Source organism: Protopterus annectens, chromosome 6.part0 (assembly GCF_019279795.1).
Source record: "Protopterus annectens isolate FY-2018-M chromosome 6.part0, PAN1.0, whole genome shotgun sequence".
NCBI classification, from domain to species: Eukaryota; Metazoa; Chordata; order Ceratodontiformes; family Protopteridae; genus Protopterus; species Protopterus annectens.
The window spans coordinates 392647303-392672033 of NC_056737.1; the positions used below are offsets into that span (position 1 = coordinate 392647303).

The following is a 24731-nucleotide window of genomic DNA, read 5'->3' on the forward strand; positions in this document are numbered from 1 at the left end:
AGAAGTGCCTGGTTCTGCTAATGTTATCTTGATTTAATTAGTAAGGGCAGTATCTCCTTTGGTGTTGGTTTGTGAGGGCTTCCTTATTTTTGAGATTGGTACTTAAAGATGTGGTAAGCTTGCCTGTGGTTGGTATCAAAGTAGATCCTTTTAAGTCAGCCTCCTCCTCCACAATAGCAACATGCACCCCTACAAACTTAAAAGAATCATTAAATCACAAGTTCTGAGAATAACGAGGGGTTTAAAGGAGACTGAACACTTCACCAAGAACATATACCAGTTGGAAAGGGACTTTCTAGCTAGAGGTTATAGCTAGAAACTGCTCAAACAGATTGTCAACCTGATCATACAACAAAATTCGGCCAGTGACTCTGCTATCATTGAACCCAGCCACACCCATGCCAAAACATGAGAGGCGTGAGGAGACTGAAGACACACAACAACTGGTGACTCAGTCTGACCCTCACCTACTCTTTGGACTACAGGGAAATCAAAGAAGTCAGTAACAACTAGTGCATCATATCCAAAAACAGGAACCATAACAACATACTACCACAACAACCTAAATTCACAGCCTGGGGAGGCCTCAACATCTGAAGCTTTGTCGAACATCCAAACACCTGAAATGGCAATGAAGGAGTGATCTACCCATGCACTTACCCCCCCCCCCCATGCACATACTGTAAGTTTGCGAGCAACAAAAGTAGTTTTACTTGCCCCAACAAGAAAAAGTGATACCCCAGCTAACTACATGGAAATTGCAACATAGAGAAAATGGTTTATTGAGCTCAATTCAACAAATGTCAAGCCTTTTGTATCAGTAAAGCCATAAACTCAAAGCCAGGATCTCTAAACACAACTTGGACATCCGCTATGGGGTATCCACAAATCCGTTGGCTTTACATGCAAAGAAAAAACTGATCACCACTTCTTCCAGTTCTACATCATCGATAAAGTAGAAGACACTCCATTTTTTGTAACCTCAATGACAGACTGGAGAAAAAAAAAGAGTTAGAATGGTGAATATAAGACTACAAGGAAGGAAGGCACCTGGCCTTAACACATCCAAATATATAAACTGCAGTCTTAACCTCCGCAAACTTGACCACAGGATGTTCTACTAGAGACAACTTAGATGAACCAACCACCCACCATAATTTACAAACAACTTGAACCTATTAAAATACCCCTCCCAAAAAGTGACCCACCAAGGTTCCCCCCTCATCTTTCCTGCAACTGGCCCCCATGTATAATGTGACCACATCTGAGTTCCATGAACAACCTTCAATAAATTGATATGCTTAGGTAAGCGTCAGACTTAGAAGCTAGTTAGCATACAACAATATTTTAATGGCTCCAATTGATAAGGTGTTCTTGATGAAATTCTGACATACAATTTTCCACATATGGCTGTGTAAAACAGCTTTCTGTGAATGACTTAATATAAATGACATTTTATATATGAGCTTTTTATACTTTTCCATTGTCTTACACATGTTTAATGCTTCAATGTTTTACATTTGCCATCTGGTCTTCATGGATATTTTGGTCAGGCTTTGATACTTTAGATCACACTCTTTTCCCCAGATAGTTATGATGAAATTTGGGATATTAGCAACTTGGTAGGAGATAACCAGAAGCCCATTCTAATCATAGGCCCCAAGACCCCCCATCCCTTTGTGTCCATTTTCTTTGTATAAGGCATTTAGCAAGTCTCTGCTTTTGATCCATATCAATAACAGAGACAATAACAGAGACATCCAACTCTTGCCTCTTCACCAGAGCACATTGAGTCAGGCTGTGTCCTCCTCATTATTAGACAGGAACCCATTTATGAACAGTTCCTCTAACAATGTGGCTTATTTGGACAAACACAACATCTGTGTCATTGTGGACACGCACAAAACCAAGTTGGCTGACCCCTTCCAATGCTGCATATTTTTCAGTCCTTGTTCTAAGCCTAGATGTGGCAGATTGAACCAAGGATTCCTATTGCCTTAAGATTTAAGGGCATCTTTCGATGGGCCACTTCTTACAACCTTCTGTGGAAGTATTCACAGTCCCAGAGTTTCACCCATCACACTCTCACGTGCAGACACACACACAGTTCTTAAGAGCCCTCCTCCTTGCATCTCTAGCTTAGTTTAATTAGGTAAATTGGGGCTTTAACAGCACACCCTCCATGCTCCAGCCGGTACCCTCATAGCATGGCATCATTCAGTATGCTCATCTCTGAGACCTCTTATTTTGGAAGGGGAACCACACTTTACTTTGGCTATAGTAGTCCATTATGGATTGTTTAGACTGGAAAGGCAGTTTTGAACAACCTACAAGTTTTTATATTTTTATATATTTTTAAATATTTTCCATGGTAGTTTTTTTCTCTCTATATGCCTCTTTGAATTGCATTATGTAACTCGACTCCTGTAAGAGGGTATGTATGAATCCCACCCCCATCCTCTTACAATACTCTTGACATTTTTGTTTTTTCTTTCGTCCAAACTTTACTGAGCCTGCTGTTGCTGCTTTTGGGAGGTGAGGAGCTCTACTTTATAGCAATGCATTTCACCCACAAAACGACTTATGCTATGGCCTTGGAGCACGGTTCCCTTGAACCGAGCTCAGGTGCATATTGTTTCTGCTGGGAGGGCAGCTCTGGCTGTAGAGAAAAATGTTTTTTCCTTGCATGTTCAGTGTGCATGCCTACTAGAAGTACATACTGTGCTTGATACAAGAGCAAGACACGTACAGTCTACCTCTGCTCACTCACCTGCAATGCCATGGCCTTTCGATAATTTTATATAGTTTAGATTTTTATACTTTTATCAGTTTTATCTCCTCATCCAAACCTCATCGAGCATTCTTGGTGTAAATGAGAGTTGGTCCACACCTTTTTTTAACAATGCATTTTTGGTTGCTGCCCTAGGGTATGGATCTGTCGTATTGAGCCAAGGTACATATTACTGTCACCTAGATTTGCATGGCTTTCCCACAGTTTATCTAAACCCATGGAAGGACTGGTCAGCATGCTTCATTATTATTATTAATTTAATAAGTGTTGTTTATATTCAGATCAAATATTTTTTATGGCTCCCGGTGCCAGCCATTGATTTGGAGCTTTTATAAGCGCATTTCATATTAAGTCTGATCACTAGTTGGTCAGCAGCCTTCAGGATCTGTCATTCACTCTGATGACATGCAACCTACCTACGCTGACAAATCCATGGAATGCTACCTGGAACCCAGTTTAAACCCTAGTTGACTTCACACTGTTGGATCCATAATGCTTAGCTCGGCTGATAAAATCTTTCTTTCCCAGCACCTGGGAGCCAGCAACATAGTCTCACCATTTGGTGCACACTCTCCTAACTATATTAAGGCTCTACTTTCTGAACAGCTTGCATGACCACATGGCTAATCTGGCGAATCGCCACCCACTTGCACTCTCCAACCCTGAAATCAGGTGAAGACCCAGGGCTAGCAACTTCCCAGCACCTTCACTTAACTGAAAACTCTATAGCCCCAGATGGCCACACTTAAGGGAGCCAAAATAAAATGCCAGAAATCTTTGCTCTGGGTAAGATTACTGTTCATGCTGACTACCCTTTATTCATTTTTCAGGACCATGCCTACACCATCCCTATTTAGTGCCCGTGGGGAGCTCAGCTCTGTGGGAGTCATTAACCCCCTGCCACATTCAATTGCTCATGCACATGGTGAATTATGAGATCTGAAGTAGTTAACTTAATTTGCTCAGCAACCTGTGGGTATCTGATCCGATTTGGATCCGAGCCGGCAGATTTACAAGCTAAAAGATCTGAGCTCCAAGCTCTTCCCCCTACCCATAATGCCCTGCCATCTCCCTCTAACCCTCAGATCTCGTTTGCCGAGGCTTCTGTAAGCTTATTAGAATGAGCTCCAATAGTGGTATCGTGAGTTTAGGCTTTTTTTATATACATTTCCTGTCACAATTTTCTATACCTTTGTGTGACTGAATCCCTTATAACTCTCTTAGTAAGTTTAGTTAATTTTAACAAAACTTTCCTTTTTTTAGCTTTTTTCTCTCCCCTGCCTGTGTGTGAAGGTGTGTGAGTGCGGGCCTTCTTTCCTTTTCTAGAATGTCCGAAGGCCCCAAAGCTGTGCTCCCCAAATGCTCCAAGTGTGGCCATAAGCTGTCCCCAGTGGATGCCACACTCGGTGCGTTATTTGCCTGGGGGTTGATCACCTATCTTCGGGCTGCACTATTTGTGGAGCCTTCAACCCCAGTAAGGGATAGGAGGACGAGGTTAATCCTTGCGGGCCTTTTGCCCCCGGATTCCACTTCGACCTCCTCCTCTGTGGTGCCAGCTGCAGCTGCCCCACTTACCGCTTCCGATCCCCTGGCCGGGACTCAACCTCCCTCTTTGGTCCAGGAGGAAAGGGACAGTAGAAAGAGAGACAAGAGGGAGAGAGAGAGGGAAAAGGATAGGCACCGCAGCCACAAGAGGCGGTCCGAATCTGTCCCTTCAGGCCCGCCGTCCAAGCAGCTTGCCTCTCCCCTCAAGGTCTCCAGGTCTTCCCCCTCCCGGCTTCGTTCACCACGTTTCTCCCCGGAGCCGGAGGAGGAAACCCGGTCACCTTCGAGGTCGTCTAGGCGGCCTTCCAGGCCGGCCTTGGTGGCTTCGTCCAGATCTACAAGAAGTTATCTGATGCTGACATGGACCGGATGATGCATCGATTTCTGCTGGCCCAGATGCAGATGGGAGTGCTCTTGCCTCCCCCCCCACTCCTCCGGGGGGGAGCTCGATCCCCTTTTTCACCCCCATTGCTCCATCTCTGACCCGCCTTCGGGTTTCGGAGCCGTTGGATCCGTCTAGCTTAGGAGCCGGGGTGATGGAGCCGACAGTGGTTTCTACTTCAGGGCCGACTATACCCTCGAGTCTGTCGGATCCTTTTTCGGATCCGAGCTCTCGGGGCCGTGGGTTGAGCATCATTTCCGGTGGAGTTTGTGGGCCTTCGGCTCCGTTGAGGTCGGAGCGCACTGCTCTTTCGGATCCGATTGGATCCCCCGGCGCCGATCCACTCGCCGGATCCGAGGAGACTGCTTTTGGATCCAAGAGAAAGCAGTTCTCCCTCGTGGAGAGGGTTCTTTCGAGGGATTCGAGGCCCCAGGCTCTTGCTACGGATCCACCGCCATTCCCTCTCAGACGGGCCTGTCCTCCATCATCCGGCCCCAGGGACAGCCTGCGCCTACATCCCATATAGTTCCCCTGGAGGAACAGGACATTGTTGGTGAGGCCTTCTCGGACATCCCCCCTGAAGAGGTCCCTCACAAGCGGAAGTGCAAGAGGAGGCACTTGGACTCACCTGAGTCCCTCACGGAGGACACAGACTTAGAGGAAGGGGAAGGTTCCCCAAGGTCACTCCCCGAAGACATCTCCTTCGGAGACATTATGGAAATGTTACGCATTAGAGGGGGGTGGTCTGCCCAAAAACCTTCCTCGGATGAGTCTGTGTTTCTGGAGGCATTTGACGCAGGCCCATCTACCACTTGGGTGTCCCCTCCTGCCGACCCCCTGGTAGACCTCATAACTACCAGGGCATGGAAGGAGCCGGACACTGTTGAGCCAATACCAAAGAGACCAGACAGGATCCTCAGCCCTCCCACGGACAGGACAGTTTGGAGCAAGGGTGCCCCAGTGGATGCCATGGTGGTGGTGACTGCCACTAAAAAGGAATTAGCACAGGAGAGTTCCTTGGTACATCCTCCAGACAAGGAGTCTCGGATGATGGACCGTTTGGGAAAGCAGATGTTCTCTTCAGTGACCTTCTCTGTAAGGTCACTGAAGTATATGGCACACGTGATTCGGCTCCCGCGGGACCTGATTAAGGAGTACGCTGGGTCACACCCCCAGAGTCCATGTCGGCCGAGGACAAGCGGACCTTCTAGGCTCGAATGGCCACTCTCAAGTCAATTACCAACACATCTATGCGGCTTCTCTCCCATGCTACGGAGGGAGCGGCTAGAGCTAGTGGAATGGGTGTCTTCTTATGTAGACAGGCCTGGCTCCGTCTCTGCGATTTTGCGGAACCCTTCAAGGCGTCCTTCGCAAATGCCCCTTTTGACGGTTCTATGCTCTTTGGCAAAACTGTCCGCGATACGCTCCTCCGAAGCGAGAAAGACGGGAAGACTTCTGCCGTCCGGATCCGCTTCTCAGCTCCTCGGAGGTCTTACTCTAGGAACCAAAGAGGACAGAAGAAGATGTGGTTCTGGAAAGCTCAACAATCCCGTTTAGCTCCGGATCCCTCGTCCTTCAGAGGCAGAGGAGGACAGGGTGGACGCCGGCCCAAGGGCAGAGGGGGTCCGAAGAACTTTGGGTCAAGAGAACCTTTTTCGGATCGACCCGCGCAGCAGCCCTGAGAGGCTGCCCGGCTGCTCCCCTCTGGAGGCAGTCGGGGGGGGGGCGCTTCTCGGGATATCTAGCGAAATCGGAGTCCATTACAACAGATCGCTGGGTGCTCCGAATCATATCCAGAGGCTGTTCAATTCCTTTCCTATTCCACCCTCCCCGATCAACAAAACTCCCTGATGTTTCACCTGATCAGAGGGAGGCAGCATCAGAAATTCAAGGGCTGATAAGAAAAAGAGCTATCCAGCGCGTCCCCCCAGAACAATCCAAATCAGGCCTTTACTCCAGGTTCTTTTTAGTGCCAAAAAAGACAGGGGACTTACGACCCATTCTCAACCTGTCAACACTGAACCTGTCAGTCGCCAAAGAAAAATTCTGGATGGTCACTATTCAATCCATTCTCTCTCTTTTGCAGGAGAACGACTGGATGTGCTCGATAGACCTCAAGGATGCGTACTACCACATTCTGATGGACAGACAGATCCAGAAGGTTCCTCTGCTTTCGGCTGGGAGCCAGCCATTATCAGTTCAGGGTCCTACCCTTCGGTCTCACCACAGCCTCCAGGGTGTTCACCAAGGTCATGGCAGTTGTAGGGGCCCACCTGAGGCTTCCGGGAATACAGGTCTTTCCGTACCTGGACGACTGGCTCCTAACTGCCCCCACCAGACATCAACTCTGCTCAGGCAGGGACTACTTTTTACACCTAGCCCGTCACCTAGGGATCACAATAAACCACCAGAAATCCCCCCCTCAACCTACTCAAATTTTGGAATTCATAGGGGCCAGAATAGACACTACTCAATCCAGAGTCTTTCTAACAGCGGACAAACTTCGCAGTCTAAGCCTTCACATTCTAGACCTCTTACAATCATCAGCTCCCCCAGCGGAACTAGTCCTGAGGGCCCTGGGATCCATGGCAGCGGCCATCAATCTGTTGCCCTTCGCTCGCCTGAAGATGAGAATCCTTCAATGGACATTACAAGTTCAATGGTCCATTCTCTTTCACCCCCTGTCTACTCCTATTCCCCTCAGCAGGATTTGCAGGGAGTCTCTTCTTTGGTGGCTATGCTCCAAAGATCTTCGAGAAGGCCGTCCCTTTGTTATACCCCCTCCCCAAGTCACGATGACCACTGACGCATCTCTCCTCGGGTGGGGGGGGGCATTGCATGGGCAGATCCGTCCAAGGCACGTGGACTTTCACAGAGACCTCACTGCATATTAATGTCCTGGAGATGAGGGCAGTGCTTGCTCTCCATCTCCTTCTCCCTCCAGGAACTATTGCACTTCAAACAGACAACATGTCGGTAGTGTGGTACGTAAACAAACAGGGGGGAACCAGATCCTATCCACTTTGCAGGGGGCAATGAGAGTATGGGAATGGGCGATATCCACCAACCACTTTCTCATAGCAACGCACATCCCGGGTCGGTCAAACATCTTGGCGGACAGGTTGAGTCAGACGATCCTCTCACCTTACGAGTGGTCTCTGAATCCAGCAGTAGTGAAACAAATCTTCCTCCAATGTGGTCAACCTTGCTGCAATCTCTTTGCCTCACCTTCGAACACAAAGTGCAGCGAGTTTTTCGCTCTGATTCCCCCACCAGGGGAAGCCCCCAGAGACACTCTAGTTCATGCTTGGCCATCTGGTCTTCTGTATGCTTATCCTCCTCTTCCATTGATGACAAAATTCTTGCAGAAAGCTCGTCAGTTGGGGAGCAGAGTTATCCTCATATCCCCATTCTGGCCTCGTCAAACCTGGTTCCCTTACCTGCGGACTCACCTAGTACATCCTCCCTGGATCTTAGATCCCAATCCGGATCTGATCTCTCATCCTTTAGGATTGAAGACCACTGACCTGGACTACCTCAAACTCTCAGCTTGGTTGATCCAGTTCCCCTAATGGTTAGGACTCCCGGTATATCTTCCTTGGTTAAGACCATCCTGGTGGCCGCCCATAAACTGTCTACCAGGAAAATCTACAAGAGTAAATGGAAACGTTTCTCTGTCTGGGCAGAGCATAGGAACTTGGACCCCTTCACAGCTCCTGTCCCAGCAGTTCTAGACTTTCTCTCTCACGCCTTTGATCAAGGAGCTAGTGCTTCTACTATTAAAGTTCAGTTAGCAGCTATTTCCCACTACCACGTTGGAAACAGTTCAGGGCCCCTAGCGTCCTCCAAGATTTGCAAAACATTCATGAAAGGAACCTTTTTGTTAAGATCACCTATTAAAGATGCAGTGCCTCCATGGGATCTTACCCTAGTTCTTCAAGCTCTGACTGGGCCTCCTTTTGAACCCGCGGCTTCAGTCGACTTAAAATATGTATCTTGGAAGTCTGCCTTCCTGATCGCCATTACTTCTGCTAGAAGAATATCGGAGCTTCACGCTCTTTGCAGCAAGCCTCCATACATCATCTTTCATAAAGACAGGGTCTCCCTCAGGACTAATCCCTCTTTTATGCCCAAAAGTGGCTTCAGAAGCCAACATTAACCAGTCCATCAATCTACCGGTCTTCTTTCCAAATTTCCAAAACAAAGGAGAATGCAGACTTCATTGTCTGGATGTTCACAGACAGTTACGTTTTTACTTAAACAGAACAACAGATCTTCGAAAATCTGATCAACTTTTTGTTTCCTTTGCAAAATCCTGTTTGGGGAAACCAGTCACTAAAGTAACCTTAGCCAGATGGATTTCCCAGTGCATTCTCCTAGCATACAAAAGTTCTGGTCGTCCTGAGCCCCTGAGAGTGCGAGCCCATTCTACCCTATGGCTACTTCTGCTGCTTTCTGGTCAAGGGTTTCTTTGGATGACATTTGTTCAGCAGCTACTTGGGCTTCCTCTCATACCTTTATTACACACTATAAACTGGATGTAATATCCAGAGGACATGCATTGTTTGGCTCCACAGTGCTCCGGAATATACTTCCAGAAGGGCCTCCCAAGTTGCTGGTAGCTGGGGACTCTGTCCCACAGGTTGCTGAGCAAATGAAGTTAACTACTTCAGATAAAGAAGTTATGTACTCACCATAACGTTCCATCTGAGTAGGTAACTTCATTTGTCTGCAACCGACCCTCCCTCCATCCCCCGGACCCTTAGTTCGTTATCAACTGATCAGGATATGTCCTTGTTCACTGGACATCACTGGAATGTATTGTAATCCTTTCCTAGGTTTTAGAATTTCTATTACCTTTTTTTCTGGCAAACTCGATCTGAGGGTTAGAGGGAGATGGCAGGGCATTATGGGTAGGGGGAGGAGCTTGGAGCTCGGATCTTTTAGCTTGGAAAGCTGCTGGCTCTGCTCCGAATCGGATCCGATACCCACAGGTTGCAGACAAATGAAGTTACCTACTCAGATGGAACGTTATGGTAAGTACATAACTTCTTTCTCAGTCCACCCTGACGATCCTCCACCCAAGCAAAATCAGGAAACCTGGATGAACATTTCAAGTTTTTCACATTTCAGCAAAGTTCCTTATGTAAAAAAAAGGAACCCTTGACAATTCACATAGGGTACCACCAACACATTTAAGGCTCGCTGATGACTATGGTAAGATTTCTCGGGCCCAAAGCAGTATACTATGAGGACTAATGTGGCCGAAAAACAACCCTTGCCTGATTAGCCAAAAGACGCACCTAATAGTTAGAACAATTGGCAGAGCTGAAGAAGTATTAAATGAAAGTGCAGCAGATTTTAGACGACCACAACTCAATGTTTTTATTCTGGTTTTTATTTTTATATTGTCCAGTGAGCTAATTCTCTTCAACTTTAGATTGTATGAAATCCTAGTTATTAAAATGTTTTACATTTTTTTTTTATTTATTAGAATGCGACTTTACAGGACTGTAAACTGCTGGGTGCTGCTGCGGTAGCATTGTCGCCTCGCAGTTAGACATTGCACATTCGATTCTCAGTTAGTGTGTCTTCTATGCGTCGACATGTGTGAATGGGCGTTCCTTCGCTGAAGGTTGTGCGTTAGGCCCGGCAAGCCAGTACGTAAAAATCTACTGCCAATCATTAGCAGACCAGAGTTCCGCTGTGGCGACCCCTAACCGGGAAAAGCCAAAAGAAGACAGAAGACAAGGAAAGCTATGTAGCAGTGCCATTTTTCCCCAAGGGGAGTGTAACCGTATATAGTGAATCCCACCAACAATCACACAGTGCAACACCCACCATGACATTATGGAGGGCCAAGAACATGTAAATGCATCCACAAACGCATACCATGAGGTCATGGGAGGTAACAACCTTTAGCTCAACCTACTTTTTTGGCAATAAAAATGCATGACCTGACTGTGTTCACACAGTCTTCAAAGCAGTGCACATTTGCTGAATAAACATTATTCAAATCCAAAAGAACTGAGTACAGTTCTTCTTTATCTAAGCTCTAGGCAGACCATATAACCACAATTTCTCCTAGAAGAGAGAAAAAAGCAGTTCCAACCATGAGCACTCAGTGACCCAGAAGCATCAGGGATGGAATACAGTGAGCCAGCACTAGCACCACCCCTAGGAGGTGGTGGATTTAAAAGGATCTACTTTGACACCAAACACAGGCAAGCATACCACAACTTTAAGTAGCTTTCTTCTCAACACCAAACCCAAGGTGACTGAGAAACCACTTGCCACCCCAAGACAGGGCAGCACTTCTCTCTTTCTGACCTTTGTTCTGAGATTGAGGTCAGTGGCAAACACCTGAGTACCCTCAAGATTTTATCAACAAATGTGTACATATTTTTACATCAAACAGTGCAAGTGCAGTTTTTAGTAGGTCTAAATTTGGAAAAGTTCTACAGTGTATAATTGATGGGATTTCCTTTTCTGATATTCCTATCTTGGCAGAGTTAAGCTTTTTTCTTCCTGCACTGTGTCTACTACAACTGTACCCCATTCATTATCTAAAATGTTGACACTTTCAGTTTATTTCTGCATCAGCAGATCACAAGGCAGAACCCATGCCTGCCCTGCCTTTGATGTTTGAAAGTGGAACATGGCACAAAGATTTCTAAGTGTCAGCCTTTCAGTCTGGCAACATGCAAACGAGAAGGAAAAACTCAGACTTCCTCATCTCTGTGAAAGCGTCCAGTGCAGGAACTGGCAGGAAGGTCCCATGTGTGTGTTCCGACCCATTTTCAGAGAAATAAGTTAATATTTTAATCCTCTTTTAAGAAATATCCGTAGGAGTAAAGAACAGAAAGGTCTGATTGTAGAGGGCCTGCTCTGCTTTGATTTGAAGTGGTAGGTTACAAGTTGGATTGTTGGGCATTCCCATTACTGCTGTTACTTCCAGTATTAAGAAACCCACTTTCTCAAGCTGTGGACTTGTTCCTCAGGAGAGTCCATCTTAATACTTGTAAGAAATAAGTAGAAGATCAAAACAATCAAAATTTTATTTTTGTCAATATACTTGGAATATAGAGAAGACGATAATCTTCTATAGTGTTTGTGGTGCAAAATCATGGTTAACTTTTTTTTTTTAATAATGTAAGGATGAATGGAATTTTGAGGGGCCTTAAGACTCTCTTTAAGTGATGGAATAGGTCAGTATCACAAAATGGGCAGCAGAAGGTGGATTCACTTCAAGACAGCTCTGGGCACTCTGTGCAGAGTGATTCAGCCACCTGGCATTCCATTGTCATTATTTTTGATTAAAAAAACTATATTTTCATATTCCAGTCTCTTATCTGGAGTCATGGACAGATATGGGGTCTGGTATCTGGAGCATTTCCTAGCATTCTCCTGCCTACTTTCCACTCTACATAGATTTTACATAATTTGTCTGTTTCTGAGGATGGCAAAGGTGTCATCAGATTGACTGAGTATTCAGACAAGTCTACATTTTGGGCATTGACATTGGTCTTTATCTGTTTTTCTAGAGAATATATATTTTTTGTCTTCCTTTACCTCTGAAGGGGTTATTCATTACTTTTCAAGAAATTCCACAATAAATTTTAGGAAGTATGTTCTTGTCAGTCTCATGAGCGCCTTGATTTACTGGATACTTTTCTTAACAGTTAATAGCTTTTGAGCACGCATTCTGCTACTTTATTGTTTTGTTGTCTCATGAGGTCAGTGGTGCGGACATTAGGAGTGCATGTATTTGATACGGACAGGTCTAAAGTTTGGAATTTCCAAGTTCATCACTACAAGTTAATATTTATATTTTATGTTTAGGTTCCTTTCATCATTTCTCCCACTTAGCCTAAGCATGCTTGTAGCCATGACACTGGGACATGATTTGTATAGTACCATTAGACTTGCATGTAACCATGACACTGGGACATGATTTGTATAGTACCATTAGACATGCATGTAATCATGATACTGAGGCATGATTTGTAGAGTACCATTAAACATGCATGTAACCATGATAGTGTGGCATGATTTGTATACTACAGTTAAACATGCACGTAACCATGATACTAGGGGCATGATTTGTATAGTACCGTTAAACATGCATGTAAGCATGACACTTAGACGTGATTAGTACCATTAACAATTGCCAAAGACATTGGCATTCATATCGTGCATAGCTCAACTTTTAATCTCCAAAATGTGGAGCACTTACTAACGGCTTCAGTTAGGAAGGTCACAGCATGGGTAAAATTACTGTGAATCAATATTATCTACCATGGAGAGTGGTTAAAAAAAATCTTAATGAATGTGCAGTAGTCCCTTTCACTGTGGAATATGGACATCTTAAGACTCAAAATTAGGAACATTCCTCGCAATGAGATACAGCTGAAAGTCATGATGTCATGTAGCACTTGTGTGTAACTTGCACATAGGAGGGTTGATTAACAGCATCACCAGTCTTCAATGTACATGCCTACTGCATCACTTTATTCTGAGACTTTTGTAGTGTCTCCTGCACTGAGAGCAGATCTGTCGGTTTGAACACTATGCACGACCTTCTGGTGCCTGGGCCAAACAGTTAATTCTAAACTTTCATTGTCATTCCTGACACATGGCCCCTGTGCTAGTTGGAAAGCATCATGCTCCTGTTAGCTTAGTGAAAGAAGCATTTCACTGTGACAGATGGCCATTATGACCTTTCTGCTGTAAGGTCATCTAATCTTAGGAAATTGCTCTGTTTTTATGTTTCTGTTACTGCTGCAAGGCAAGTATAGTTTCATATTCAAATGACATTTTTTCTTTAAATTCTATTTGCTGTACTGTTAATATTCACTATTTTTTCTCCCTAAGGACATGTCTATATGGTTATTGTATAACAGTAGTTAGTTTAGAAAATTAGCATACATTATGCTTATTAAATCATTATACTCTTTTGTATTTGTCTAGGCAATGGCTACGTTAGCACCGCCCCACAGAATAAAAACTGAAGGTAAGTGTCTTGGGGTAGATGGTCGTAAATTATTACAGTCCTTTAAAAACTACCTTTTCAAGAACCCTTAATTTCCATGTTCTTTCAAGGCCCACTCCTCACATATTAATTGTATGTATGTATGTATTTGGGAATAACACTGCAGGTTTTTACCTGATGGAGAACTAACAAAGGTTAGGTGGTTACCTTCCATTTCACTGGCATTCATGTAAGGTACTATGTATTTTAGAAAATGCTGGTTTGGGGGAAAAGGCCGGCAATCTACAAAGTTCACTTAACAACATACTATTGCAAGCCGCTTTTCCCCCCTTATGTTGACTGATTAAACCCATGGAACATGCTTGTCCCTCTTCTGGGGCAACTCAAGAGCACTTTGTGGTTAAGTGTCTTGCTCAGAATTACACAGTATGCAAATGATGGCAGAATGAATCAAACCCTGTACCATGGGCTTTAGTCCTTTGTGCTAACAGTAGCTTTACAAAAATACTTGTCCTTGTTAATTTTAAAGTATACCATCTCCATGGTTGCACAGCCATGGGGGAAGGGCAGACATCTTACCAGTAAGCAGAAATCGATTCTCACACCACTTTTGCAGCACTCTGCTGCAACAGAAACTTGTTTAAAGGAAGAGGTGAAACACACACCTTAAAGCTCAGTTTTCAGAACTTGATTTAAAAAATCGAAATTAAAAAACGGTGCTATAGAGTTTCATTTAACTGGGATTTTCTATGAAAGTGTATTTCAATGGGAGATGTTTATTTGAAACTTATTGCCATGAAATAACAGTCTGGTATCACTCCTTGTTTTCTATATTCTCTGCCTATATGTGTTCCTTGTGATCCTTGCAGGAAAGTGCATGGGTTCTCCTTAAATTCAAAGTCTAGACTGTAGTTTTTAAAGTCTTTTGCATGCTCTTGTAGTCACCAAATAACAGAGCAGAACCATCAGCATTTTTTGAATGTTAAAAATTCAGCATTTAGGAACTTCCTTGATGGGCCTACATCTGAGTTCATGCCTTCCTCCATTTCATGTTCACTTTTTTTCTCAGAAGCGCCAGTGCTTTGGGGCTTGAGTGCTTTATACTGATACATGCATTGATGTCATGCACACCACTAGGAGAATACATCTATCCCCAGAGCTCAGCACTTTTTGTTTTCTACCATTTACACAGTTCAGGTCTTTAACCTGACTTAGAAAGTTTTGCTGCTTCTGACACTGAATGTCAAATGTTTCCCAAGAGTAAAGTGTTCATGTGTCCAGCAAACACTATGTGACAATCTGACCATCACGGTCTGTACTGTCGGAGCATGGAGTGCAACATGAAGCACTACACTAAGTGCTAGTGATTCAGTTCAGCCACTTACACATTACAGTGCAAATCCTTGACCTTACTAACAGGAGGATGGCGATACCTGAAAGTACCATGCACAGGGATTGATGGGATGTTGCCATGTACAGCCCCAGTCTTCTGCCACTGCATTGTTAAAAGACCATATAAGTGGTGGGCAGGCCTCTTTTAACCCCCTCAGAAGAAATGTTAATTTCAGAAACAGCTATGTGGTCCACATGTCACATTGTCTTTCATGAACAAGATTTCATGCTTGGGCTCATCTTAATTTGGTGGACAGTGTGCAACATATAGCGTGAAGGGGCACTGTCACCTCTGGGGGGGTTGTGACCTGGCTTCCACCTTGGAGTGGGGAAAGTTCTGGGGTTTAGGCACCCTTTTTCTCCTGTCATTTTGTCAGTCAGCCAGAGTTCACCCTTGACTGGTATGCCTGTTCCTAGAGGAGTGCCGTCATTAAGATGACTGTAGCTCTTTGTTCATACATTGTGAGAAGGACTGTTCCCACCAGATCTCCTCTGTCACATCAGGGTTTGACCCCCGGTTAGGTGAAGTTCCACTAGCTCTTCTGTTTTGGGGCTAGTGTTTCAGGTTTGACTTCAGATGGTTTAAAGTCTGGCAAGATGTGTTCAATCCACTCTGATATCACAGCCTTGGGGAACATGCTGTGATACCAGCACTGCCCCTTCTGCAGTCATGCCCTTTGAATGCCTGTTTTCTGTTGACTAACTTTCACTCATGCCTTCACGTCAACTGTGCATGAACTTCTATCTGCTGAAGTATGAGAGGGGTGGGAATTTTCCCTCAGTCATCTTAATGTGAGGAGTCTTAGGACCAATAAATCATTTCCAATTCCAAGAGAAAAATAGAGAGCTCCCCTCTTTTTAACCTGTTTTTCAAAGATCACGAGACTTATGAAAAATCTTGAGCCTAGATTTAATTCATGTCCTTCATAGCAGACATGTCACTAGAAAAGCTTTCCTCGCTCCCTTGAGTCTTGAAGGTATTGGTTAAGACTCTGGCTTTGGCAACCAGCGTGGGAGTTTGTGTCCTTTAATTTTGGCTCTAATGGCGTGGAATGACCTGTCTGAGACTGTCTTCCTTTAACAAAGACTCTGACAGTATATTTTAGACACACTTTCAAAGGGAACCTTTTTCATTTTCTTCTTGGCATAAAAAATGCATCAAATATGTCAAACTGTCAAATAATTATCACAAATATAAGAATCATTAAAAAAGGAAAAGGAAAAAAGAAGGAAAGGAAAAGAGAAATTGCCTCCAAATCCATAAAGAAGGAGAACAAATAAAACAAAAAAAGGAAACGGTACAAAGCACAAAAAGTCAGACTGAATGATTAATCATATAACACCACTCCCTGTAACTGTATATATATATATATATATATATATAAAATTTATTTTTATTTTAAATATTTTATTTTACATTTGTTAACCGGGCTAGTCTAACTGGATATATTTCCATTTTCAGTAGAGGCCCGGGGAGAAAAGCTCCACATAGATATAAACACAGTTACATAATATACAAAAAATGAACGAGGTAAAAAAGGAAAAGGAGGGGGGATATGTAAATATGCAGGAAGACATCATAGGATTTAATATTAACATAACATAGTATGATAGGATACGTCATTCTCACACAATAAAAATAAAGTTTAAACTTATTTCACATTATTTTATAGGAAGGTTATATAAGGAGAGTAAAAGAGAGAAGAGAAATAAACAGAAAAGGAGTGAGTAGATCAGAAAAATCTATACTTACAGTAAAAGAAAAAGCAACTAAAGGAGGAAAAGGATATTAGAGAGTTATTGCTTATCAAGTGATGGTCATAAAGCTAGTAGAAGAAAAGGAGGAGGAAGGAGAGGGAGAGGGAGGAGTAGAGGTGGTTATAGGGAGATCTAGTCGGGGTATGTATAAAGGGGTCGCCACAGTGGATCAACGGGTATGTATGTATAAAGAGAGAACCAGTCATTTAATTTGATTATAGGAAGTGTTGCAGCTTTCCAGTTATCAAGAATGCCTTTAGTAACCATTGTGGGTAAGATGATTTTCCTCGATATTACGTAGAAAACCTTTCAGGCATATTTAACAAATAATTATCAATAGTTAAAGTTACACTTTAACTGCAGTTTATATCCATTTTGAGTAAGCTTCCAACATTTCTGAATAAGTGGACAAAGACACCAACAATGTACTAAATCTGCATCTTCATCCTGAAAATGCCAATATTTGGAAGAAAACAAAGAGGTACAGTGGCTAGCGTAGATGGCTCACAGCAAGAGGCTCCCTGGTACGGTTCTCTGCTGGAGCGCCTTCTGTGTGGAGTCTGCATGTCCTCCGTACGGTCGAGTGAGTTTTAAAAGACATGCAGGTAGGTGTGTGTGTGTGTGTGTGTGTGTGTGTGTGTGTGTGTGTGTGTGTGTGTGTGTGTGTGTGTGTGTGTGTGTATGTGTGTGTATATGCCTTCAGTGAAGGTTGGACACCGGGCTGGCAACTTGACACCGTACAAACTCCTCTGCCAATCAATCTGCAGACCGTTGATCCACTGTGGCGACCCCTAACTGGGAAAAACCGTAAGACATTTCTTTTTTTGGAACAAAGCAAGTAATTCATTGTACACAAATTATGAGCTGAATAGCCACATACAATTTTAAATGGAATAGAAATGTTTCAAATGGATTTATGAACAGTTCATATTCTCTTTATATTATCTTTCCAAAGAGCCATTGTGTAAATTTGATAGTGGCAGTCTTCCATTTCAGTTTCCCTGGAGAGAGAGAGATATGAGATCAACTTTAACATTGATGTTATAGATAATGTATAGTAATTTGTTCTTATGCAAAAGGCCTATTTTCTCATGATTGGTAGTTCTATTGTATGGTTTCCCTATTATTTCATGTTTATCTTTTTCTGAAAACAGTCATCCCAAGTATAATTTTCCATAGTCTGAACAAAATGTTTCACATAAGAAAAATAGTCAACAATTTTCCTACCTCAAGGAAAATTAAAGTAATGAGTGAGTAATACCATGTCATTTTGAAATGGTTTATAACATACTGAAGAATCTGATACTATGTTTTTACTTTATGCCCATAATAAGCATCAAGTGACTTTAATTTATTTGACATTTGTGTACTGGTAAAGTCCAACTGGGATGATAACTCATTTTCAGAGGAGGCCCGGGGAGAAAAGCTCCACATTGGCATAATATGGTTACAGCTAAATAAAGTTAATGCAAAGCCTAATACAGGAGAATGACATATCAAGTAAAATGTCAGCTTCAGTTCATACTGTGTAGACCTATACATAGTGCAAATATCTGGAAAGCTACAACAAGTTGGAAAAGAACACTGTCAGTATATAAGGTATTCACAGGTTGCAGTTCATAGAGATGACATTAAACATACTGAGTACACTCTGGAACAGAGATGACTAAACAATACAGCCTAGGCAAAAATGTATTTGTTCTTTGTTAGTCATGGAGTACAGTGCCCCCTTTGGCATGTACCTAACCAGGCATGTCCAACAAATGAAACGTCCACAAAGGTTCCTCACTAAAAGAATACAGGGCATAAGTAAAATGTCCTGTGCAGACTGCCTCAAGGCCCTATCCCTATATTCTGTCTCCTACAGGCTGTTGAGGGGAGATCTGTGCCTGGCATACAGGGTATTGTCAGACCCCACTGTGATAGACCTCCTGCATATCAGCAAAACAAACAGCACCAGATTTACCCATTCTAAAGACTTTGTCTGTGGTATAAATAGGACATATTGAAGAGACAGGTATGTATCCCAGAGACTACCCCATCACTGGACCAGGCTCCCCATTCATGTGAAGCAGAGATCTTCCCTAACCCAATTCAAATGTAACTTGGACAATTGGATAGGGAACAGGAAATTCATCCCTGGCTTGGCACCTGTGTCTCTAATGAACGCAGGCAACCTGTAAATGTTTTATCTCCCAGGCCCCTGCTTGTGAACGTTTCATCTCCCAAATCCCTGCTTACAGTTATCAAGGGTACCAGAACTTGTCAGAGATTTGGGGATGCATGGCTAGGCTTAAAAAGGCCCTTGGGGTCATTAGCCTAGTAAACCCTTATGAACCTATGAGAGGATAGAGGTAGATCTAATTTGCAAAGGGACAGAATTCCATTTTTTTAGCAGCAGAGTATGAGTGCAGACTTTGGCCAGAGGATTTGTGGGGTTTATATATGCTGAGAAGATGTTATTCATTAGATTGAAGTAGTGTATTAGGCTGATAGGAATAGAGAATAGGAGTAAATGCTGGGCAGCCATCAGCTTTGTAAATAATGTGTGTGAAGATGAACTGTATGTAATCTAAACGGTGAAGTAGTTTGAGCCAGTTAAAAGCCTTAAGGACAGTACAGTGGTGGCTGTGGTATTTTGTTGGTGGCCAATTTTGTAACCTTATTATAGCATGCCACCCACTTATTTTTAACTGTAGCCTGAGGGTTGTTTAGGATGAGTGCACAGTATAAGAGAGATGGGGAGAAGTTAGGTAGTCGCAAGAGTGGTTTTGGTGGGGTTGTTAAGGATGTTTTTATGCCTGTAGAGCATTCCTAGTTTTTGGTGAGTCTTTGTTATATTGAACGTGCAGGTCAAATTTAAGGTTACCATCTGTAATTACTGTAGAGTTTTGTATGGCAGACTGCTTCTGTTTCAGTTTTGTTTAGTTAAGTGAATTTCAAAATCTTTCCATCAGGTGTGTGTGATTTGAGGAAAAGCAGCAATATTTTTTTGTTTTTTTAGGGTTTAGTAATAGATGGGCATTATAAAGCCATTTCTCAATTGATGAAAACGCTTCTTGCATCATATGGAAGAGTTGAGGCAAGTTATTAGATCAACCTATACTTGTAGAATCAACATATTGTATAAGAAAGGCTGGACCTACTGAAGTGTAGAGGTTATTGATGAAGATATTAAAGAGGAATGGGCCAAGAACAGAGCATTGGAATACACCGGTGGACACTTGCAGGTATATAATAGGGAGTATTCTGCCATTTTACAGACTGGAGCCTGGCAATTAAATAGATTTTGAAGCACAGTAATGAAGAACGGTGAAGTCCACATTGAGGCAGTTTATACAGGAGTTTAGGGCGAGAAACTGTATCAAAAGCTTTTGACAGGTAAAGGAATAAGGAGGAAGCAAGTTTGCCTGAGTCCCTGTATTTGTTTATGATCTTAGTGAATGACAGGAGGACAGTAGTTGTACTGTGTGTTGGGGCGGAAGCCATATTGGGTGGATGTTAAGAACTGTTCTTGTAGAAGATAGTTGAGTTGCTTCTGAATGCATCTAATATTGCAATAGGCTGAGATTAGAGATGTCAGCAAAAAACATCTTTATGAAGAGGGGTAATACAGGATTTTTTCCATAATGAGTGTATATAGGCTTCAGCTATTGATGAAGATATAGATTGGGTATGTATGCCACTGGCTGTGCTCTTTAGTTATTCAGGTAGAAGGTTATCAGCTGCAGTGGAGCAAGGACTGAGTTTCAGTAGAAGTTTTGTTACCATTGATGTGGAGACAGGTCCTAAGTGGGAGTTGCTAGCAATGGATATAGAGGGTGAATTAGGTTCAGTTGGGGATGCTGTGGGGCAGGAAAGGGGGCCAGGAAGTAAAGGAAAGGAAGTGGTATGTATGATGTATGGAGAATGTTGGTTTTGGTCTAACCTCTTTGCTGAATTAATAGGACTGGGTGTTGAGGGGTGAGTGGTAGAAGCACTGGATGGGAGTGAAGAGTTTTTAGTTAGGGAGGTAATACTTTCTTTGAAGGTAGGTATTAAATAAGGTTGCATTGTCTAGTGGAGAGCTGACATGAAAAGGGTTGGGTTCCTTGTTTGAGCCCGGATGTAACTGGTTACTTATTGATATCCAGAATTTTTATGTTTTAAGTTTTTTTTTTTAACTCAAATTGTGCAATTGTCTGTAAGGTTGCATGTTATAGGGAGTTTTAAGTTTAAGCTGTTCTTTTAAAGCTTTGTGCTAGGTGTTGTAGTTTTTTGTCTAGGTAGTGTGACATGGTGCTTGGTTAATTTTCACTCTTTTTTTTAATTTTTGTCTAGTGAGGCATGGCCGTTTAGAGTACTTAGCAATAAAGTATTAAAACTATTGACTCCCTCTTCAAGTGGAAGAGTTTTTCGAACAGACCAATTAAAGTTTTGCAATGTATTGATGGAGTCTTTATTGAATTTAGAAATGTTTCAGTTGATTTTAAGTTGGTGAGCATTAGGTTGGTGGGTGATATTTCTATGAGGATAAGCTAGAATATGGTCAAAAAGTGAATTTAGATGGGTTCCAGAGGTTGTAAATTACTAGGGTCAGAGACCAGTATCAAGTTTAGAACTGCACATTTGCTGTTTGTATTATTAAATCTAGTGTGTGTTTTGATAAGTTGTTTGTAGTCATAAAGGTTTATATTAGCTGAGGGAAAGTTTGATGGAAGGTTTTGCCAGTCAATATTTTACATCTCCTAGTATGATTTTTTTTCATAAGGTATATAATTAGTTGTCCAGGAGAGGATTTCTTCTAAAGTTGTATTTTTTCCAGGTAGAGTATATTCTCTAATAAAACATAGCTGTTTATATTGTTAAGCTTTAGCAGTGTTACTAGTATTTTGGCATTTTGGAATTTTGCAATGTGTGAATAGGGAGAGAGATTGTATGAACTTGGATGAATTAAGGCTACCCCTCCTGCGTTCTTGTGGGGCCTGTCAGCTCTGGTAATACTGTAGCCTGGAGGGAGTAGTTCAGGATATTTAATGTTAGGCTTAAGTCAGGTTTCTGTGATGGCAAGAGTATCAGGGTTATACTGGGATATCCAGGCATGTAGTTCTGCAATTCTGTTACAAATGTTACACAGATTGATAATGACAACATTCAATTTTTTGGAAGACAAGTGGGATAATGATGGAGTGAGGGATTGGATGTGCTAATTTTATTAATACTGATAGGTGGTTGTTTAATGATAGGACAGAGTAGCTGGGAGGGTGTATAGTCTGAGGTGGTAAATAATGGAGAGGTAGTTAAGCCACAGTTTTGTAGGGGTGGCTCTGCTATTTAGATTAATTGGTGAGTTGTGGTGGACATCACCACACTGTGGGATTTGTGAGAGATCGTGTATTGATTTAGAGGAGACCTGTAGGAGTTTTATTTTTTGAGAAGAGTGATGGTAGTGAAGTAGTTTGTGCTTAAAATAAAGACAAATGAGATGTTAGTAAGGCAGGGAGGAATATTTGTATAGCTACTTCTGATTTCATAGTGTGCTGAGTAAACTGCAGTAGGCGAGGTGTATAGAGGTGAAAGTGTACAGTGACAGTTTGTTAGATCGAATGTTAGTAGTAGCAGAAAGATACGATGCTTGGAGAAACATTTGAACTTTTGGTGGTTATAGAGAAGAGGAAAACATGAAATATAGTCATTAGTATGAAGTGGGGGGAGGCAGAGATATAGATAATGAAGGGAAGTGGAGAAGATTTGATTTGTTAGTTAATTATAATTATGTAATAATGAGAAAGGGGAATGGAGGAGTATCAGTGATATTTGAAGTTGGTCAGAGGTATAAGGAGCAGAATATAACTAGGGACACTAATAGTGACATTTCGGTGCATGTAATTGTACAAAAAGCAAATGAGGAAGATGCAATTTCTGTGGATGGGAGGAGTAAGAACCTTTGAGTGGTTATTTGTTAGGTTATGTTGCTGTAGGTGGGAGGAGTGAGGAGTCTTGTGATAGGTTGGAATTTGGATAGTGAGGGATAGGTCCAGTGTAAAGGAAGTGATGGTAAAGTTTGCTTTTATCTGGATTCATCCATCCATCCTCAACCCCTTTTCCCATTTTTGCACATGGGTTTAGGTATCACTTCAACAGTGTCATTCATCTTGTGCCAAGGTTTACATCACCAGGTGGCCAGCCCTGCTGCAGTAGTTCATCTGAGTACCACTCAGTCGCACACACACTTGCACTTGCAGGCAATTTTGAGTGTCCAGTCCACCTACTGCATGTCTTTGGAATGTGGGAGGAAACCGGAGCACCCGGAGAAACCCATGTGACCGCAGGGAGGACATGCAAATTCTGCACAGAAGTCCCCCCCCCCAAGCCGAGAACTGAACCAAAGAACCTCTTGCTGTGAGAAGACAACACTAATCGCTGAACCACTGAGGCTGCCCCTAACATTTTATATCCCGCCTTTATCTGGATAGGAAATGTTAATTAAATAAATACATGTTATTACATAATATCCCACACTGTGCACTGACAAACCACCTTGGTCTTGCAGGGCACACATGATTTACCATGGGATTCTGGGTGAACCACCTCTGCATAAAAAAAAAAAAAAAAAATAGAAAAATCCTTTTTATTTTATTACACTAAACTAGTTCTGGAGATGCCAGTAAATTTTGCATTGGAAAAAGAAACATTTGATGACAAATCATTTTAATGTGAATTATATCTATCTTAGAAGCAGTGTTAACTATAAAAGAATCAAGTCTCCTTTTTACCTTCATGTGTATTCTTTTTTAAACACCTGTGTTAAAAATTTTCACACAATAAATAGGCAGTCATACATTAATAGAAAAGATAAAGCATATTACATTATTTTAATTTATGTATATGTTATATTACATGTGTATTCTTTCTTTGTAGCAGCTGTCATTCAGTTTGACATTACATACATTGTTCAATTCAAGCCTTCCCTTACACCTCACTTCCTTCTCCTGAACATTGTTCTGCATGTATTGCTACTTCTAATTTTATTTCTGTGTAAATTGCTCCTTTACCTTCCTAACGGTCACACTTCAGTTATTTTCTGTTTTACAATATTCATTACTTCAAATACATTTGGTTTGGATTTTGATTTCCATTTTCTTGTAATTGCGTTTTTGACAGCCAGTAAAAGTAAACTTCATTTAATCAGATCATGATACTATTTTGGTATAATAACTAGCCAGAAATGCAAAACATTGTACACAAGGAACTAAATCAAAGGGGGAAAAGAATTCTAATCTGCCAGCCTTCTCAGGTCATGGTTGATAGGTTCATAGGTAGGTACTAGGCTGTCTGCCCGAGGGCATTTATAAGCCTAGCCAGAGTGTGTCTGTTTTCGTCGCCCCATTGATTAATTAACTGATCCTCTGTCAAGCAGAGCCAATGAAGTGATGCCAGGGGTGTATTTTCTGTTACCCATCCACTCGTCAAGGTTTCTCTTGAAGAGTGTTAGTGAGGGGCTCTGCCTGATGTAATTTGGAATTTTGTTCCAAAGCATGTGGAGTCTCTGTGACAGGAATCTATCCTTCCAGCATGTTCTATTTATTGTTGTGGCGAGGTTTAGCTCACTAGAGCGCATGGCTCGCAGTGACTTTTATTTCTTTAGGTGGATCATGTCCATCAGTTCTGAGTTGGACATGGCTTTGTAAGTCAGGCAGAGATCACCTCTGAGTAAGCGATATGCCACTGAGTACAGCCGGAGTTTTTTCAGTCGGGCTGCATAGGACATATGTTTGAGACCAGTAATCCTCTTGGTGTGAGGTACTTTTGTGGTCTTTCCAGCTGTTGGAAGTGTCTTGTGAGGTACATCCCAAATGGGGCATTGTACTCTATGATGGGTCTAATGAGTG

At 42.5% G+C, this 24731-nt stretch overlaps 1 protein-coding gene across 1 annotated transcript in view; it reads left to right on the plus strand.

The window, feature by feature from the left end:
• The window catches only part of BRMS1L (BRMS1 like transcriptional repressor), a 624443-nt gene that overhangs the window by 547922 nt on the left and 51790 nt on the right, over positions 1 to 24731 (plus strand). The window contains exon 7 of the mRNA XM_044074136.1: positions 13689 to 13731. Within this exon, the coding sequence (XP_043930071.1) occupies positions 13689 to 13731 (43 nt within the window). The remainder of the gene's footprint in view (positions 1 to 13688; positions 13732 to 24731) is intronic.